Raw genomic sequence first — 20271 nt, forward strand, 5'->3', positions numbered from 1 at the left:
GCATTGTATATTTTAATTGGAAGCAGAAGCCACAGTGTTGTTTATAATAGCAAAAGACTGGTCCAAATGCCCACCAAAAAAAAAAAAAAAAAAAAAAGGATTTTTAATTAAATTATTATATAATCACATAAAGAGATACTATGAAACTGTGTGAAAGAATGAGTAAACTCTTTACTTATATAAAAAGATCCCCACAATATATTAAGAAAAGCAAAATGTAGAATAGTATATAAAATATCCTACCTTATGTGCAAAACGGGGAAGAAATCAATATTCATATGGGTCTAAATCACATATAGACTCATATCACATTCCCATATATATAGAAATTCTGAAAAGACATAAAAGAAATTAATAAAAGTTGTTACTTTATTGTGTTTTTTATAGTTTCTTGACTCTTAAGATTCAGTTTCCACTTCTGTAGAAAGGGATTAAAAATACTTTCTTCATACACTTATGCCATAAAATAAACACGAAGCATTTGGCATACTTCAGAATATCAAGTTGTGGATATTCCACAAAGAGTCTTTGGATCTTTGGATATTCTCAAAGATTCCTTTATTTATGTTTATGTGTTTTGTGTGTCATGTACACAATGTAAATTAGTCATTCAATTATGTCATATCTGCAACACTGCATTTTTTTGGTACTTTAGTCCCCCTCTTATCAGTGGTTTCACTTTTTGTGATTGCAGTTACCCTAAGTCAACCGTGATCAGAAAATGTTACAGTATTTTGAGAGAGAGAAAGACCACATTCACTTAACTTTTATTAGAGCATATTGTTATAATCATTCTGTTTTATCATTAGTTATCGTTGTTAATCTCTTGCCTAATTTGTAAATTAAACTTTGTCATAGGTATGTTTGTATAGGAAAAAACATGATGTACAAAGGGGTTGGTACTATCCAAAATTTCAGGCATCCACTCGGGGTCTTGGAACACAACCCCTGAGGATAAAGGGGGACCACTGTAAGTTGCAAGCAGGGGCTGTGTCCTTCCAAAGACCATCAATCTAATAACACACAGGCAGTGTCACACGGCCTGTAAGAGTAAGTGAATGTTTCCCACCAGATGGTGACGGAGATGACAATACCAAGATCCTGCAGACCGACCAATACCACCTCCACACACCTAAGCTTCACCTAAGTACAGGAGCCCCATAGCACTAACAACAACAGCCCAATCCTCTGAATTCCCCACCACCATGGATTCATTCCAAAGCCAATAAGGAGACAATAAAAGGCATTATGTTTATTGCTTCCTCTTTTCCAAAACATAACAGTCCAATGCATACGTTTGACATTAAACATATGACCTGTTAAAATGGCTGATCCATGGCCTCCGACCATACTAGACATCAAAGCACTAGTCAAATTCCCTTTTAGCCAAATAATTTTATTAAGTAAAAGATCTAACCAGATGTTGCTACTGCATCTCAAATCACAAAGAAGAGCCCTGGGGAAAGCAGTCTAGTGGTAGGGCGTCCTTTTCCAACCTGAAATAAGGCTGCTAAGCAGCCCACCCACAGATAGATCTCACCAAGGTGGGGTTTCTTGGGTCACTGGGCTGTGAGCTGAAGGCACAGGACGCCACCTGAGGTCGCAGCGCATGTTTGCTTCCTTGGAAATGGAATGGAACAGTCGCTTTCCAACTCTTCTGTGAGAGAGGCCGAAAGCAAGGAGTCTGCTTTACACTGGATCCGGGACACACGTGGGTGCGAAAGCACAGGCATGAAATCAGTGTTTCCTAAAGTATTACTTATCCTTGCTAAGAGCACGGTATTCTGATATTCTCCTTTCTAATCCATTTCATTTTATTAAAAAAAAAAAGTAAGAAAAAGAAGGAAATTTATTTTCCAGCCCACTAATGAGGTCAGGGCCAGCAACATTAGGCAGGAAGGAGGAAAAGATTGCCCGTTTTTGTCTTAAAAAAAAAAAAAAAAAGGATTGCCCATTTTTCTGCCGCCGCTGGCCGGTACATTGCACGTAGCCTCCCTCCGAGTCTCCTCAGTGCCACCTACTGTGCACTGTGGGTATTGCAAGTGCCTTTTTTCCCTGGCGCAGAGATTTTTTTTAAAGGATGAGACTAAATCAGAGAACACAGAAAACTTCTTCCCCCAAAGCGGAAATGGCTCTGAAACAATTTAAGGAATAGTTTGAATGAGTAGCTAACACATTAGCCCAATTCTGAATTCTAAGGCCAAAGACTTCATATTCAGCCCCCAAAGAGGGGCTTTGAAAACTGCAAAACACCCCTATGATCGGGACCTCAGCAGCTAAACTGACTATGTCATCAGAGGTTTCTAGAAAGTGAAAATTTAAAATTTGAGACATTCTTGACTAGCATTTCATAAAAAGCTGGCGTAGTCTATCCAATACGACACAGCCAGGGAGTCACTGCTCCACAGCCCTTCCCAATCCCACGTCTCTAATTTTTTACTGCAGCAGCTCATCATACAAGACTTGCCTCTACCCTAACTTGGTCCAAAAGCCCTTCAAGGTGATAGATGACACCATATTGGTGTAATGGGAACTGTAATGTAGAAATCACTTTTGCCTTTATGAATGACACAGAATTTCCATTTTGACAAGCCACCATAACTTACAGAATTTACTTTTTATAATCAATAGAAGTAATTTTTTTTACCAGTGTATCTAGGGAGTTACAGCTCTGGATTAATTTCTGACCAAAATGTGCTTTTGACACAAATACATTGGGAAATATCTTCGTGATTTCTCCACAGTCAGCTTAAATAATCGTAAAAGAGCTACATGGATGTATGTACAAGCCAAGGAGATTGACTGACTTTCCTATGGCCTTGAAACCAAGAAAAATTTAGCAATTTGAATTTCCTCAAAATATTGTGCATGTGAAAATAAGAATAGACTGAGGAAAATAAAAAAGCCTATAACAGTTTCAGTTACAAGTTAAAAATTGGAATCTTTAAGAATGTCTAATTCAGTAGTGAAGAAAAAATAATTACATTATTGAAGGCTGAAATCTTTCTCTTTTTCACTCTTTGAATATAACAATTGATTTTCCCCTAAATGATTTGACATTAAAAATTTCCAGAAAACATAAGTGAGGGTGTGATTAATGATGCAGAGAGAAATTATAGTGAAATGGTGTTCACTGTAATAATCACCTACGAGGGATCCCAGCGGAGCCACTCCTGCATTAACATTACAGTAGCATATGCAAGTTGTTATTAATCAGTCAAAGATGCCCGGGGTGTTTCAGTTTCCAAGTGCTATTTTGAAGAGGATTAATTTTTTTCTCTTTTTTTTCCAGTTATTAATGTGGTTAATATTTCAATGGCAAAGCCAAGAAAAGGGTGCGGTCCAATAGCTAATGGCTCCTGAAGAGACAGTCAGTGGATCTGACTTGCCCCAAAATTGCCAAGTGGTAAGACTGGAGCTCCACTCTCTCGCAAGTCTCTTCTTGTCTTGCAGCATTTTCTGCCATCACTTACATATGATTTGTGAGTCTGAAATTTAACTGAGACATATTTAATACACATTCAGAGCATCCTTCCAGGGGAAATTCAGCAAGCTGCTCCATTAGGCAGGTAGCAAGCACTCACTCAAATGTGAAGAAACATGATTTGTCTTGAACTGATTTCTTGCACAAGGGCAACATAACATCTTTCTTTTTGGTTTATTTCTAAAACAACTGTCAAATTAAAGTGCCAAATAGCTTGAAACATTAGCATTTTCACCTTATAACTTTACAAGTGCATAACTTTAAACATCTGCATAAAAGTTCAGCTCAGTTACAATCACCTGCTTGATACTATACATACATGTAAAAATGTTATTTATATGTAGCTCTGGCACTCAGAAGTGACAAAGTGTGGCTCTCACAGACCCTTTTTGGTTAATCGTCAATAGTTACCTGTAAGTGCCCACTCTTCATTCAAGATCAACCCAGGAGGCACCAGAGTGCTTTTTCTACAAAGCCAAGTCAAAAAACGACTCTCTAAGTGGTCAGTCCCTACAGGTTGGTGAGGCAAGGGTGTACCAGCCCAGCGGCAGGTATGCCCTGAGCTCCCACTGTCTGCTGTGGTGCTGGGTGGGCTGGGGTGCAGGAAGGCAGCTTTGGGGCTGAGCTTCCCTGGGGGCTGGTATGGCAAAAGATGAAGACTTGTGAAAACAGGGTGAGAAAATTATGGTTTATTTCCAATGTTTACATTTCTGTTAAAAGTAATGCTTTTAACAGAAAATAAATGTAGCAATACAACTGTGTTGTTTACAAAATAATTACAGGATTTATTTTCTAATTAATTTAAAGAAAATTTTTAAAATTTTTTTTAATTAAAAAAATGTGGTGTGATCTGCTAGTTAGATCTACGTCTAAGCCTATTTGTAAATAACTTCAAATATTGAAACTTTTCCCACCTCTTCCCCACCTCATCTCTCCTCTTTCTCTTCCCCTTCTCTGGAGGACACAAAAATATATGAATATATATATAATTTCCTGCCCCAGAGGAACCCCCAGCGTGGGAAGAAAACATCAACACAGAGAAAAACAGCAGAAATCATACAAAACAATAAAAGCAAGTGCTGAATTGCAAGTGATGACTTATGAGCTGTCAGAGCCCTGAAAACATGGAGTGACTGTGATAATATAATTACCCACAAAACACAATTATGCAAATCGGGAGAACCAAGTCAGGGGAAATAAGGAAAAGAAAGTTGAACCTATAATTGAGATATAGGCATTGAAACCTAAGGTGAAATTTTTCAATGGGTGAATCACTTTCAATCTCCAAACTGTCTTTACCTGCCAGCTTCCTACAGTGGTTCTAGAACCTTCCTTCATTCAAACCTAACCAGCACTCTTAAACAGCCCTGCCCCTGAGAAACCAAAGGGAGAGCCCAGCGGCCAGTCCCCACCCCACCCCAAGTCACCTCTCGCCTCCGCCAGGCGCACGCAGGCGTCGGAAGTTGCCGCTACCGCGCCCGGCCTTGCAGTGCGGCGTAACAGCCAACTCAGCACATCTCTCGGGTGGGTCGTGTAGGGTCTGGCAGCTCTTGGGACTTTGTCTCTCAGGAACAGACACTCCCTCTTACACTAAGACACAGAGCTGGAAGCTGGAGAATAAGCGCGGGACAAAACTCACGTTGCCCATACAAGGCCGGCCTAGGTTGGCCCGCGGCGATGGACGCCAGTTTTACAAGGAAAAGCCATTGCCTTCACGCCAGCGGTGGCCGTCACGGGAAATCCATTTCTGAGGCCAGATGTGCCTTTCAGGATGAGTCACTATCTTCACTTAGCGTAAGACTGACCTGAGTGAAACCCGCGCTGGGCAGCGAGCGGCCCGCGTCCCGCGCCGGCTCCTCTCCGCAGGAATGCCGAGGCCGGTCCGGAGAGGCGGGATGGCCACCGAGGCCGGACGCGCTGTCCCCAAACGCGGCCTGCTCTTGATATTTTAATTCCTCATCCGCTTGCTCTGTGAATATCCCCTTCTGCCACTTGTAGCTCAAGACATCAAAAATACCCAATCCGAAGTGAACACGAGACCCCCTAACCCGAGATCAAGCTTCTGGGGGAAAGAACTGAGCTGTGCCGCCCAGGGGTCCCGCCGGAAGGCCCAGTGCCCCCTTAGCGGGGTGCGCGCCGGGAGGGGTCAGCAGACTGCACGCGAACTTCCCGTTCTGAACAACCTGGCCTCCCCCAGCCCCGTGGAGAACCCTCGCAGTCCCCAGTGGTGCAGAGGACCCGGCGGCTGGACGCACGCGGGGCAGCGCGCGGGCCCCGCGTCCAGGGCGGGCGGAGACGCCGCCGCCAGCCTCGGCCAAAGCCACACTTGTCTCCCCCGCCCCCACCGCAATCCTTGGCACATTGTTGAAAGAGATCGAATCAAATCGGGAATTCGAGAAGGGGGTTGTTCGGGTCGGCGGGCGAGATCTGGGGGGAGAACGAACTGGGGGCTTCACTAGCACTGGCGGCGCCCCTCCTGCACCCTAAGCCCCTTTGGTGGCCCTAAGCCCCAGTTGCAGAGGGAACCGGCCCTCGCCCCGCGCTGTGGTTCCCGCAGCGACAGCCTCGCTGGCCACCGCAGCCTCCCCGCATCACTGGATGAACGCATTTTTCTAATTAAAAAAAAAAATGAAAGCAGAGCTCTCATGCAATAAGACTCTCAAACTAGTCGGGAGGAGAAGTAACAATAACACCCACAACTCTCCCTTAACCCCACCCACTCCCCGAAACGCGGGGAGCTGAGGCCGGGGCTTGGCGTCCTCGTTGGGTCGAGACGCTCAGCCTGTGCCCCGCTCCCCCGGGGCCGCCGGGGGGCTGCGGGTGCGGGTCTCGGGCACCGGGCGTGGGCGGGGGGCCCGGAGGTCTGGCTCGGGCGCTCGGGGGTCCGCGGCCCGGGAAGCTCTGGGGACCCGGAGGCCAGGCGCGCCCCGCCCGCGGCGCTGGGGGCGGCCGGCGCCTGGGAGCCGCCCCCTCCGCAACTTTCTCAGTAGCTCCGGGGAGGAGGCGGGGTGTGGCGCGGGGTTAAAAGGCGCCGCTGCTGGAGACAGGTGTTGAGGACCCGCAGCGCCTGGCGCGCTCCGCTCTCCCGACTCGGAGCCAGTCGGCGGCGCCCCGGCCCAGGCCCGGCCCAGCCCGCGGAGTCCCCGCCTCGCCACCCCGCCGCCCCGACGCAGGTGAGCCCGCCCGGCCCGGAGCCCCGGCGCGGGGAGGGACGGGGACGGCCGGGGGCAGCCGGGGTCCGGCGAGGCGTCCTCGGAGGCTGGGGCGCGCGCGGAGGCCCCGCGCCGAGCCTGGGGCGGGGAGCAGGCGGCGACGCGAACTTCTGGAAAGGGCGTTTCTCGCGCCGAGCTCCGGAATTCGGATCCGGCCGGATTCGCAGCGGCGCGCGGGGGTCGGGGACGCGGTGGCACAGCCCCGGAGCGGGGACCCGGGGCGCGAGCGCCGCGCGCGGGGGAGGAGAAGGAAGCAGGGACGAGCGCGGCCGGGCGCGATTGTGTCGTTGTCACCGATATTCCTTCGGGACAGTTCTCGCGCGGCCGCCGGCTGCTTCATTTCCTGGCTCCATACGATGCAACTGACCGAAGTTAGCTTAAGAAGAAACCCAGTTTCCTTTGTGAAGCCGGAAGCCTCCGCGAGGGGAGCTGACCTTTACCTCCGCGCGGCTCTGGCGAGGGAAGCGCTCGGAGCAGGTTGGGGCAGACCGCCTGGGACCGCGGGACCAGCTGCGGGGCCGCGACGCCGGGCCCACCCGCAGCCTCCTAGTTTTCCTAAACGCTGCGAGAGGCTCGTTCGCAGGCGCCGTTCTGCGGCGGGACGGAGAGACCGCGGGACCCGCGGTCGCCGAAGCCGCGCTGCGCGGCTGGGAAACGAGTCCTCGGGGGTGGTGGCATCAGCCCCTCGACCCTCCCTGAGGGAGAAATAAGCGCGAACAGTGCTCGTGGCCCCGCTTTCTGAGAGCCGGACACTGTGACCGCTTACCTGGGACTGTCCAGGTGTGTGGGATAGCCGTGTCCCCATCTGCCCTTTGAGTCCCTTTCAAAACTACTGCACTAAGTCAGTTACCGACACCTGCGAGGAGGTCGGGGAGCCAGTCGACCACCTGTCACCTAAGGGTAGAGGAGTGAAGGGCTAAAGAACTCCTTTTGCCTCTTCTGGAACCGGCTGGCCCACTCAGTTCCTTCCTGAAGAACTGAGCCAGCTCCTCAGCTTGCCTCTGGCAGGGCTCCAAGCAGGGCAGGGCGGCACGGGCCAGGCAGGACCCCGCGTGCCACCCCGCAGGGTCGGGAGGCCGCGGTGTGATCGCTGGGGACAGTTTCATCCGCTTGCTCGGTCCTTCTTAACCTCTTACTCCTGTCCCACCGGGGAGTCAAACTGCAATTTGCTGCTCTCCTGAAAGCGCCTTTAAAATGGGTAGCTGCAGCTCAAGCTTTAAAAAACATCAAAAATAGGGTTTACTTGGAACAGTATTTTTCTCAGTTGATGGTGACTGGACAGGTGGATGGATGGAAGACCATAGGGTGTGTGCGTCACTGTGGGAGAGGCAAAGGCGTCAGCCGCACCCCCACCCCCGTATTTTTGGCCAGGTGTATTGACTGAAGCCAGGGATGGTTTATTTCAGTGAGTGTCCTGTTTTCCACTTAGCGAGTACCGAGTACCGGTGGAGAACTGGAGTGTCCACTTCCATGATGGCCTTGTACAACTCTGAGAGTCGCTCTCGGTGGTTCTCCAGCGGTCACAGCAGAACGAGGCTGAGCTGTGGGGCCTTTAGCAGGACAGCCAGCTCACCTGACGGCCCACACAGGCTGGGTTTAAATGGGTCAGCGCTGAGCCTGAACTGAACCACTGTCTTCTCCCTTTCTCAAGCTGAATAGGGCTAAATGTGTCACGAGTGCATTTCAACCTGACAGGACTTTCATGCCTGTGTCTTTCCTGCCGCCTCTGACCAAGGTAGTGCTGGGTGGTCTCAGCCTGACCTTGGTGCCCCACAGCAGACCGTGGGTAACGAGAGACAGTCATTCCGAGCCTGCTTTGGGAGTCTGGCAGGAAACAGGACGCAACTTGCCTAAAATGAGGAAAGGAGGATGCTTTTAAGTAAGAGAAGGAGGATTCACTACCAGTTTAGAGGGGCGGAGAACAGATGATTCATCCGGATGTGGAGAGGGTGGACTCCTGTTTAGGAGAAGGACTGATTGTGACAGGTACAGCTATGAATCAGTGAAGATGCAGCAAATCTGGGATGAAGAGAAGGAAGGTCATCCACCAGCGTCTCCCCCTCCACTCGCAGCAAGGAGCTCTTGACCCCAGCAAGCTCCAGCGCTGAACTGCAATGCAGTGATGGCGCTTTGTTGGGCCAGCAACTGGGGAGTTACTGAGTTGAAGTTTCTGCCATGTTTCATAATGTGTTACTTTAGAAACCACAGCCCACAATAAATATGTACAATTGCAATACTTACAAAACAGGCATCTCTGAGTACCAACTGAGCAGCCAGTCCCAGCATGGCAGCGAGGCCACCAGCTCATACACACAGCCTGTAGGAAAGCCCATGTGCGTGGTGGCCTTTCTCCACGGAGAGACTGTTCCTACCCTCCTTTCATATAAAGAAGGAAGTAAGGCCCTTTGTGAAATTTTAACTTGGGGCACCTCAAATATAAACTTAACTATTGGTAAGGACCATTTCACTGCCACCCGCCAAGTCCATGAAAATTAATTGAAATATTTTAAGGAAAGTGGCTCTTCAGGGAGACTTGTTACAACTGTGGATTAGACTTCCATAAGTTACACTTTAACCTTGAGAGTCCCCCTCACCTGGCTTCGCAGCCTTTAAGGCCAGGTTGGCCCAAGCCAGTGTCAGTCCCAGTGGCATAGATCCACGTGTGAGGCTGCGAATGCAACTGCTGTTGAATGCTGGGTGACGAGAATGTGTAGGGAGCCAGGAAGACCCACAGAGGGTTCTGCAGAGGGTTCAGTGGGTCCAGTCCAAACTCATTAGTGCCGTTAAGTTAAGAAGTATTTTGCTCAGTGGTGCCACCCCACCCACCAAATTTTTATTATGCGCTAAAAGATTGGGTGAATTACTCAGCTGAACGAGCTAGTCTTGATTAGAGAACACATTAAAAACATGTTCAAAATGGTTTGGGAAATATACATTTAATCCTATGGCAAACGAAGTTGGTTTTGTCCTCACCCGTTTGGGTGTGGTTACGTAAGAGTTGGTATTTGCTCAGGAAGAGATTTAAGAGTGCTTACTTAAGCCTAGACCCAGAGAAATCTCCCAGATTGTGTCCTGACAAGTGACTCCTGTGCTGTGTTCGTTTACCTTTTCCAGTGCAAACCGCCCAGCCGAGAAGATGGACTGGAGCACCCTGCAGACCATCCTGGGGGGTGTCAATAAACACTCCACCAGCATCGGGAAAATCTGGCTCACCGTCCTCTTCATCTTTCGCATTATGATCCTGGTTGTGGCCGCAAAGGAGGTGTGGGGAGACGAGCAAGCTGACTTTGTCTGCAACACCCTCCAGCCCGGCTGCAAAAACGTGTGCTATGACCACTACTTCCCCATCTCTCACATCCGGCTGTGGGCCCTGCAGCTGATCTTTGTGTCCACGCCAGCGCTCCTGGTGGCCATGCACGTGGCCTACCGGAGACACGAGAAGAAGAGGAAGTTCATCAAGGGGGAGATTAAGAATGAATTTAAGGACATCGAAGAGATCAAAACCCAGAAGGTCCGCATTGAAGGGTCCCTGTGGTGGACCTACACCAGCAGCATCTTCTTCCGCGTCATCTTCGAAGCCGTCTTCATGTACGTCTTCTACATCATGTACGACGGCTTCTCCATGCAGCGTCTGGTGAAATGTAACGCCTGGCCTTGTCCCAACACGGTGGACTGCTTTGTGTCCCGGCCCACGGAGAAGACTGTCTTCACGGTGTTCATGATCGCAGTGTCTGGAATTTGCATCCTGCTGAATGTCACTGAATTGTGTTACTTGCTAATTAGATATTGTTCTGGAAGGTCCAAAAAACCAGTTTAATGCATTGTCCAGCTGTTAGATAAAAAAAAATCGACAACAAGAAAAGGATGAGGCAACCTGTGCTTAGCTGTCAAGGCTCAGTCACCAGCATTTTCCCAAGACAAAGATTCTGATCTTAAGGCAACCATCTGAAACCCCTGCAGGCCTCGCTCAAAACTCCAGATGCCTCAGTGGAGCTCTGCTCTCCCAAAGCTTCAGAGCAAGGGCCTGACTCGATGCCTGTGTTAATTTTTACTCAAGTTAGTTCCAAAAAGACCCCGTGCCATACGGGTTATTGATGTAAGGTACTTTCATATCTTAAAGGATATCAGCATCTGTTACTCTGTCTCTGAGGACAGGAAAGAAAGGCTGGGTTCCAAAAAGGACACTAAGAAGCTTTGGGTGTCCTTCCTAGTGTTTCCTTTGCCAATTTTCCCTGAATTAAAGGTAAACATAGAGAATCTTGGTTCTTTTATCTGCTTTGGAAGTTTTAATTTCTAACAGTGGACAAAGTTACCTAATGCATCAAACCCTGTTAGACTTTTTTTAAGAGAAAACTTTAAAGTAAGATAGGTTCTTTTGATCTAAAGCTATTCTGGATACTATTATATGTTTCTCCTATTTCAGCGGCTCAGATTGTGATATGTGAATGGTATGTAATTAGACACCATGCCTTAATTTAAAATGTGGCATTTTGGTTATGAATAGTTCTCCGTGCAGCAGAGAGGCCCTCCATCATCTTAACTGTGGCGTCTAGTACGGAACAACATTGCAGCCTCTCTCAAGAGACACAGACTTTGAGAGTGATGGCCGATGGCAGCAAATGGCCTCATTTCAAAAATTTCGGTGTGATGTCGCGTCATGCAGACCGGATGCGCCAGCACGTACCACCTGTGACGCAGGCTGGCTGCACACGCTGCCCTTGCCAGCACTGCGGGGAAGGTCGCCGGCGTCCGGAGGAACGCTGACGTGAGAGGCTGCTTGGGACTTTCGTGGGCACGGTACAGTTTAATGGTGCAGATGGAACAGGGCCGGAGGAGGGAGGAGTTGCTGCTGTTAGAGAACAGATGCAAAGACCAGACTCTAAATTCTGTTGATTAAAAATGAGTTTCATCTACTTCAAATGTTTGTTTGCTTCCCTCTTCAGCATCCAATTGTTTTTAAGTAGAAATAGAACTAATACACATTTGAAAAGAATAGAAAGCGTTTAGATAAATATTTAGCAGTTCTACAGGACAAATGAACCCCAATATTACCATTATGCTCGGCATGGTTTCCAAAAAAAGGTACTCAATGAGAGTAAGCATTTCCTGTTGCCAAGAATAGCGTTGTAAAAACCTTTTGTAATAATAAATAATAATAGCTTTGATTACATGCTTGTAACTGAAATAATTTTGTAATGTCTCAAATATCACTTTAAACATTAAAATATAATTAATTCATATAATAATTACTTAAGATCTAATACAGTTTTTAATAGAATAGCAAATTTTAATTTCATCTGTAGCTATTTTTGTATAAATACATGGATCTTTTATATTTCATAACACTAAATGGTAAGTGACCAGGGTGGCCGCCCACCCTTCTGGGATTCTGCCCCAGAGACAGAAAAGCCTCTTGTCCCCAGAAAAATTGGTGGGAAGGGAGAAAGGGAGATGATTTCAGCTCAACCAACTCCATGCTCAACTCTAACAGGTTTTTGAGGAGCACCGAACTAAGAACAGTGGGCCTCAGGGTTTGGAAACATGGCTTGGGGAACGTTGACCAGTTGGGGAACATGACCAGTTTGGCTCCTGAATGAATCACAGAAGCTGACACTTTGGAAGGTTATTCACAGCAAAGACTAGCTGAGGCATGAGAAAGCTCCTGTGTCTATTTGTATGTAACCAAAGCTGATTTTGTAAAACTGTACGTTACTCCTCGGTGCGCAAGTCCATGGGAAGTAAACCCGCCAGGGTGCCTGTCCCCATGGGAGTGCTGCCTGCTGGTCCCGTGGGCCTGCCCAGCCACCAACAGGGCTGTCCCCTCATGTTGCAGCCTTCCTTCCAAAGGCCTCAAAGCATTTTACACATCAATAATTATGAGTATTTTTATGGAGGACCATACACTTTTTAGATGGATTTAAAAGGACAAACAACACCCACTTTCACCCAGGTAATAGAAAAGGGACAATACTTCCTACCTAACTTCCAAGGTGCTCTGCCATATAGCCTGTTAAAATAACACACAACTTTTAAAATATAATAGATACATTCATTCCCATAAGCTATGAAGATTCTTGCTCTCAAGGTATTATAAGACCAAGCCAAAATAATTACAGGCTACTACCAATCTTTAAGAACTGATAAAGAGGTCTGGCCACATACCTGAAAATTGGAGCTTGAACTCTGAAAATGATCACCCTGAACATACATCTCAAAGCGTCAGTTTGCAATTCGTAGGCGGCAGAAAAAGCGGCATCTAGGAGGCCTTCCCCTGGGCTGCTCCTCGGCGTGCGTGAGTTCTGGCTGTTCTGAGCAGTGGGTACAGCCCACCGCTAACTCTGCCTGCACAAGATTCACCAACAAACTGGGAAACAGGGTCTCCAATGACTCTCCAGTAGATGAGCACTGATCAGAAGACAGTCCCAGCTGGGGGAGTGGTTCAGGTCCCCACGGGGGACCAGTGCAGTGTTCTTCAGGGGCCTGGGGTGCCTCTCTTCCAAGTCCCTGACCAAGTGACCAGCTAGAGGGCAGCCGGCAAGCGCCGAGAGGTCCAGGTGGGCGACCAGAGTTTGCTCACGCCCCCCAACCTCAGCGCCCTCATCTTAGAATGAGCTCCCTGAACACTTCCCCAGCGTAGTGGCAATCAAATGAGGTCATTCACGTTGAGGCTCACCACGCAGGAAAGCACTAGGTCAAATACAACTGCCATCTGTTCTCCACTCGGTAGATCCCAAGCTGGAAAGATCATGGGTGGTGTTTTAGATATGAATGACTCGAGCAAAGCAGGATAAACTGGAAGCTGGAGAAAAATGCACATTTACAGAGAGCCTGAAAGAAATGCAACACCAGGGCAGGAGAGACGAGCCACAGAAGCTGGGGGACGAATGGCTGAGGGCAAATATTACAGCACACAAAAAAGACACAGTGATGACAGGTATGCCACTCTGTATTTAAAGAAAAATCAACAGTGAAACAAAGAGGGCTACTGGCTTTTCGGTCGGGGTCTGGACGGCCTTGCCGACACCTCACCACGCACTCTGCACGCACCTCCGCTGGCCGCACAGCTGCGCTCCGAACCAGTTGGCTGGCGACAGTAGTGTCCTCATTAGGGGATCAGGGAGAAAACACAGCAGGCTCAGAGGACAACAGCAGCAGGTCCCACCGTGCAGAGGATGTGGACTGCACTTCTAGACTTCCTCAGGCACAGCTTCAGCCCTGAAGCTAGTAACCAGCGCTGCAGGGACCCCTCAACATCCCCCACGTTGACAGAGCTCAGGGGACGATCCTAGCTTGGTGAGGCACTCCATTATATTCCTGCACATCTCTAATGATTCATTTTCTCGGCCGGTATTTACTGAGCACCAACTGAGTGCTAGGAATTATTAGGCACCAGAGCTGTAGCTGTGAATAGAACAAAATCTCAGCCTTCATGTTGAAGGAGGCAGACCATCAACAGATCCCCGTGGATGACACCTGCTTCAGGTAAGTGCAGGGGACAAAAGTAACACAACATAAGGGAAACAGAAAGTGCCCAGGCACAGGAAATTGCTATTTAACATGAGGTGGTCAGGGAGGGCCTCTATGCTAAGAGCCCTGAAGGAAACGGGTAGCTGGCACACTGATCCTTAGGGCGGTTTCCCAGTGGGAGAGAAAGGCCAGGATGCCGAGGCCCAAGGAGGAGATGAGGCCAAAGAAGAGAGTTGCTGGGGCCGTCTGGTGGCTCGCACCGTGCAGCCGCGGTGAGGATCTACGGCTGCAAGACGCTTCCTCATGCGGTGCTGAATCACAGCATCTGCCCTCCGGCATTTGTTCTGCCCTCTGGGGGACCCAAAGTAAGTCTATTTTCCACTTGAGAAGGCTTCAAATGGCTGAGAAAAGATCCCAGTTCAACCCAGATGTTATCCTCCAGCTACACGGCAGCTCCACATTCCCCAGGTGGTCACTCATTCGCTCACTCAGCATTAAGCAACTACTGTGTACCTCCCTACTAGGTGCAAGCTGCTTTAAGTTTCCCTAAGAAAGAATAAAATGCATTCTCTGACAGTCAAGTAGGGGTAACTCTGCCAGGAGTCTCCTGGCAAGAGAAATAGTCTTCAGTCCAGGAGTGCCGTCCTAGGAGGGAGGAGGCGTGAGGCCCCCAGTGCAGCCCCCCAAGGCCCAGCCACGGCCCGCTGCTCTGGGAGGTGTTGCTCACTGGCCTCACTTTCACTTCATAGCCCTGTCACCTTTGCTCATTTCAAAATGAAAAGACAGCCAATGTGATTTGTGTAATTACAGAATATATAAATACATTTTCATTTAAAACTAAGTCATACAGAAGTATACAAAGCCAAAAGTGAAAGTCTCATTTCACTCCCCTGCCCTGAAGTATCAGTATTAATATCTTCCAATCTTTTTCCCATGCAATTGCATATACTTATATACACAGACACACAAACATACATAGCCATTTTAATTTGCATTTTTATACCATTCTTTTCTAAGATAGTTGCCCATTTAGTAATATGCCTTGGAAATCTTTCCAGGTCAGTATGTATAGATATTTGTTCTTTTAACAATGTACAATATCCCATAGAATAAAGTTATGAGACAGTTACATTAGTTCCAACTTTTTACCAAGACTCCCCCTCTTGCCCCCTATTTTTCTAACCTAAATTCAGGGCTTTACATTTTCCCTGTTAAATTTCACCTTATTGGTTTTGGCTCATCCTTCTGGCCCATCCAGATGTTCTTGAACCCTGTCTTCAGTGTATTTTCAATTCCTTCCAACTTTATGTCATTTGTTTAATGAATGCACTTTCTCTGTGGTCACTTAAACCAATAAAAATGTTGACTATGGAATGCCTCCAAAGATTTCCTTCTAGCTTAACATCAGTTCATTTACCAACATAATTCAAGCTTGGAGTTTTAAGGATAATTGTACTTGGCCACATCTAGTTCACAAGTTCCCACCGTAATAGGATATTAGGGCAGACTCTGTCATGTATTTAGCGAATATATTTAAGCATGTCCACCACTTCATTAGCCATTTTTGAGACACATTTATGGAGATCTTCATATGTGCAGAGCATTATGGCAGGCCTCTGGTCAATGCAAAGATGACTCTGAAAGGAGGTCCCAGTGCAGATGACACGGGTGCATAAGGTGGTTACATCACAGAACAGGACAATATTTGGCAAGCTGATGTTACAGGCACGCCAAAGCCTACAAACAGAGTCCAGGGCCTGAAATGGTTTCTTTGGGGGTCTTCAGGAACGACTTCCTGAAAGCTAAATCATGAAAGATGGCAGGATTTTCCAGGAAAAGACCTGAGACTAGTGTTTACTTGGCCTTCTTGGTTTCTTTGAAAAGCTAAATAACTTACCAAGGACTTTTTATGACACTTGATGTCAAAACTGGCTGCGCCTTTTATGTAGACTGGAACCTGCAGCGATGTGCAAAGTCTCTCTCTGCTGCCATCTGCTGCCGACAGGGAGAAACTGCAGCGGGGTGCATCCTTTCAATGCCTGGGGTGTGCCTCAGCCAGGCAGGGGTACCAGCCAGCATCCTGAGAAAGTCCTCCACCTGAACAACCACCTGTAGCCCTACAAAAAAAACTTCATTGTTTCCATTGCACTGCAGTTTGTAGTTCCGATGTGTAAATATCTAGCTATTGTTTTGTTAGAGCAGCCATAAAAAATGAAAAACAAAAATTCACCCATACATACACTATTTCCATTCATAAACAGTACAATCTCAGCAAAATTCTATAATACCACGGTTATAGTTGGTGGCTTTTCACAAAATTCTTATTTAGGTTTTTTCTCAGGTTTCTCTAACTATTCTGTCACTTGGATTTTTAGTTCTTACCATCTAGGACTATAAGTTCCATGAGCTCAGACTGTTTCTTACTCAACATTCATCCATCATGGAAAAATCTCTTACCAAAAAAATTGTTTTCCATCATCATCTAATATTAATATGGCAGCTCTCTAAAGATTCAGCGTTATTTGGTTTTACTTCTTTTACATTCTTAGGTGAGGAAATCACGTAATATATTCCACTCAAATTTTTAAGTCTAATAATTGTGACATCTACTTTTTAAAACCTAAACAATAGGTTTGGGGCAATTTTGAATCACAATAACTCAAGAAAGCATGATTTTTTTTCCAATTTGCCCCGCCTTTTCCAAAAGAGAGAGATCTCAATTTGAACAGGTATTTGTACACCGATTTCCACTGCAGCACCATTCACAATAGCCAGAAGGTGGAAGCAACCCAAGTGTCCATCAGTGGGTGAATGGATAAGCAAAATGTGTGGTATACACACAATGGAATATCATTCAGCCTGAAAAAGGAAGGCCATTTGGATACATGCTACAACACGGATAAACCTTGAGACATCATGCTAAGTTAAATAAGTCAGACACAAAAGGACAAATACTGCATGATTTCGATTATCTGAGATACCCAGAGTAGTCAAATTCACGGAGACAGAAAATCAAATGGTTTCCTGGAGGTGGGGGGGGTGGGAGTTACTGTTTAATGGGGACAGAGTTTCTCTTTGGAAAGATGAAAAAGTTCTGGAGAGGGACGGTGGTGATGGTTGCACAGCAATGTGAATGTGCTTAATGCCACTGAATCATACATTTAAAAATGGTTAAGATGGTAAATATTATGTTACATATATTTTTACCACAATTTATAAAGATGGGGAAAAAGTGAAAAAGAGAGAGACTCTTCTCTTCACAAGAGACAATGAATGGGCTGCATTGAAAGACATCAATTGTGATCACAAACATGTTAAGATGTGTTCTGAACTCAGGCACACATCAAACACTGTTAGCATCTCTATCCTATTTTATAGCACTATAATGCACAAAAATGAATTACTAAGCCATATATATTAACCGTAAGCATTAAAGTAATAGGACAAGTCTGAGCACATGGCTGAGTCTTGCCCTGCCTCATGCAAACAGTCATGTTCAAGTCTGGTCAAGTTATGTAGGGAAGAAGTACCAGAAAATTACTCTGCCTCAAATTCCAGGGGCATGCTAGAAATGAGCTCTCCTAATCTCAAAAATACTTATTGTATTCTCCATAGCTCATACCAGGGAGAATATCATGGATAAAAATTATTCTCAGGAATGACGATAAAAATGGGAAGGGAAGCTTTTAAAAGCTTATACTTCTCTAAGTCCTTGTGTTATTAAGCAACTTATTTCCCAAAGCTGGTGTGAATTAGAACTCATTGCAGTAATCCTGCCAGGAGTTTTCATTTCTTTTTTTTTTTTTTTTTTTTTTTTTTTTTTTTGAGGGGAGTGCGGGGGTCAGAATCTACATCTGTCACCCAGGCTGGAGTGCAGTGGTGTCATCACAGCTCACTGTAGCTTCAAACTCCTGGGCTCAAGCAATCCTCCTGCTTCAGCCTCCCGAGTAGCTGGGACTACAGGTACCATCACTACGCCCAGCTTCTAGGAGTTTTCATTTCTGTCCCAAACAGAAGCAGATGTTTTAATAGCAATCATCCTCCATATCCAGAAGCACGTGAGAGACAGGAAGAATTGTCTCCAGCTGGCAAACTTCCAGTTGGATAAATGGTAGGAAAAATTTGAAGTAAAAAGACAGAATTTTTTCATGGGATTTTCATCTTCCAGAGTCTTTGACTACCTGTGGGTTTCCAAAAACATACTTCAGTGCTCTAGGAAGTATCAATCCTTATAGGAAACAAGAAATGGGCATATTTTTTGTTGTTCTTTTTTAAAAATGATCTTTCTCTTGGCTTGTTCTGCTCATTCTGAAGGGAAAATAACCATATTCATGGGCCTGGGAGAGTGAAGATGTGGTCCTGTCATAAACTGAGGACAGGCTAGAGGTGACAAATGTCCAGCACTTTGATTCTGTGAGTTACTTATGTGTGTTTGGAATTTTGTAAAATGACTTAATTTTGTTCATCCAGACAATAGCACAGGAAGGCCCAGAAGGTTTATGAGAAAACTCAGTTGAATTCAAAGATGGCTTAACTGAGAGAACAGGAGATAATCCAGTTCACAAATCCAGTTCAAGGAGGTTGCAGAGGGTTATAAATCCCTGGAGAACTCGGCCCTGGCCCCGACCTGGTGGCCAGGAGGACAGCAGAGGAAGGTGGGACTGCTCACATCCGGGAGGAGCACAATGCAGAGGGGAGGGAATCCCAGCGGAGGGGGCCGGGTGACTGCGGGAAGGGGACCGAGGTGGAAGGAAGAGGGAGGATGGACGGTGGACAGCCCCGGAATGTTTCTGGCTGGAGAAGCACACAGCCAGAGCCGGCTCCAGAAGGACAGCTCTGACTTCAAGAGGGCGCAGAAGGAAGGCTAGGGGGGACACAGGGGCGTCGTTTGGGAGGCTGCTGGAATAGGCAGATATAATTGCATGTGGCCAAATTAATTGGGTGACAGAAAAGGAGAAATACATATTAAATAATGTCTTAATAATCATGACTTGGCAATACATAAGTTATAGGGAGAGAGAGGAAAGAGACCGAAGACTCCAATGTCACTATTTTTTGTGGCTGCACTGTAGGAAATAGAAATTAAAGTCACCAGAGCTTCTGTGTAACGAGGGGACAGGACGGTCTAATTTAAAACATGTTGACTGGGAGGCACTTGCTAGGTGGGAGAATGAAGCAGGCTAGAAATAATCATGTGGGGAGCTGTCCTTACAGCCGCCAAGCTGAGGCCACCAGGGCAGGTGACACCCTCCAGGGCTTTCCAAGGGCCTCAGGGCCGTCCATGGCAAAGGGGCCGCGAAGGCCTGGAAGGAGCATTGACAATTAGCTCCTCAGGATCGGGAAAGGCCGTTGGGTTCCCACATACCCTGCGACCAGACTGCGTGCCACGCGGAGACCGTGGCAGGAGGAGATCCGCCGTTCCGCGGGAAGGTCGCTGTGGCCGCAGGCTGGCCTGGGCGCGGCAACGGGGCCTTGGGGTGTTTGGGCAGAGCTGGGGCCCGCACCTGCCCAGCGCGAAGGACGCACAGCTGCCTAGCAAGAAGGACGCCACCAGCGGACTCTGAGAAGTTTGGGGGCGAAGGAAAGAGGGGAGGGGTGCCGGCCCAGGGCTAGCTGAAGGCGGCGGGTGCGGTCACGCAGGACGGTGTGGGGAACCCACATGCGGCTGCCTGTCCCCACCGCCCGCGCCAGGGCTGCACTTGGTGGCTCCCGGCGCCAGTCCCCGCCCCGCAGCTCCTCTCTCCATGGCCCCCGTGTAAGCACGACATTGCTGCCTGTCCCTAAAGAGGGAGTCCCTGAAGGGAGGGCAGGAACCATGTGGCAGATAAGACAGGAGTCCCCAGACCTCCCAGCTGTCCAGGTGTTTCCCGAGGGGCTTGGGCTGCCCGGCGCGTTTCCGTGAGCCCCTGGGCAGCAGGGCCGAAAGTTTCTCAGAGGACTGGAAACGGATGGACACGGCCTTCCCAGACCCCTGCCAGGTCCCTGAACAAGACAAGAATCAGGTAACTGAACAGTAGTGGTCCCGTCTGGAAACAGCTGCTCTGGGAGAGGCAGCCACCTAGCCAGAGCAGCAGTAGAGTCGGAGCAGTTGCTCTGGGCCAGGGTAAC

General features: G+C 47.6%; 1 protein-coding gene across 1 annotated transcript; it reads left to right on the plus strand.

Moving 5' to 3' along the window:
* The first annotated feature begins 9832 nt into the window (after positions 1-9832).
* On the plus strand, positions 9833-10513 carry GJB2 (gap junction protein beta 2). Its single transcript, XM_069467459.1, has one exon. The coding sequence runs from the start codon at positions 9833-9835 to the stop codon at positions 10511-10513; it is 681 nt and encodes a 226-aa protein (XP_069323560.1).
* The last annotated feature ends 9758 nt before the right edge of the window (positions 10514-20271 follow it).

This window comes from Eulemur rufifrons, chromosome 4 (assembly GCF_041146395.1).
Source record: "Eulemur rufifrons isolate Redbay chromosome 4, OSU_ERuf_1, whole genome shotgun sequence".
In the NCBI taxonomy this organism is placed as follows: domain Eukaryota; kingdom Metazoa; phylum Chordata; class Mammalia; order Primates; family Lemuridae; genus Eulemur; species Eulemur rufifrons.

Excerpts from the sequence above, each read along its gene's own strand:
- GJB2 (XM_069467459.1), top strand. The coding sequence starts at position 9,833 with ATGGACTGGAGCACCCTGCAGACCATCCTGGGGGGTGTCAATAAACAC.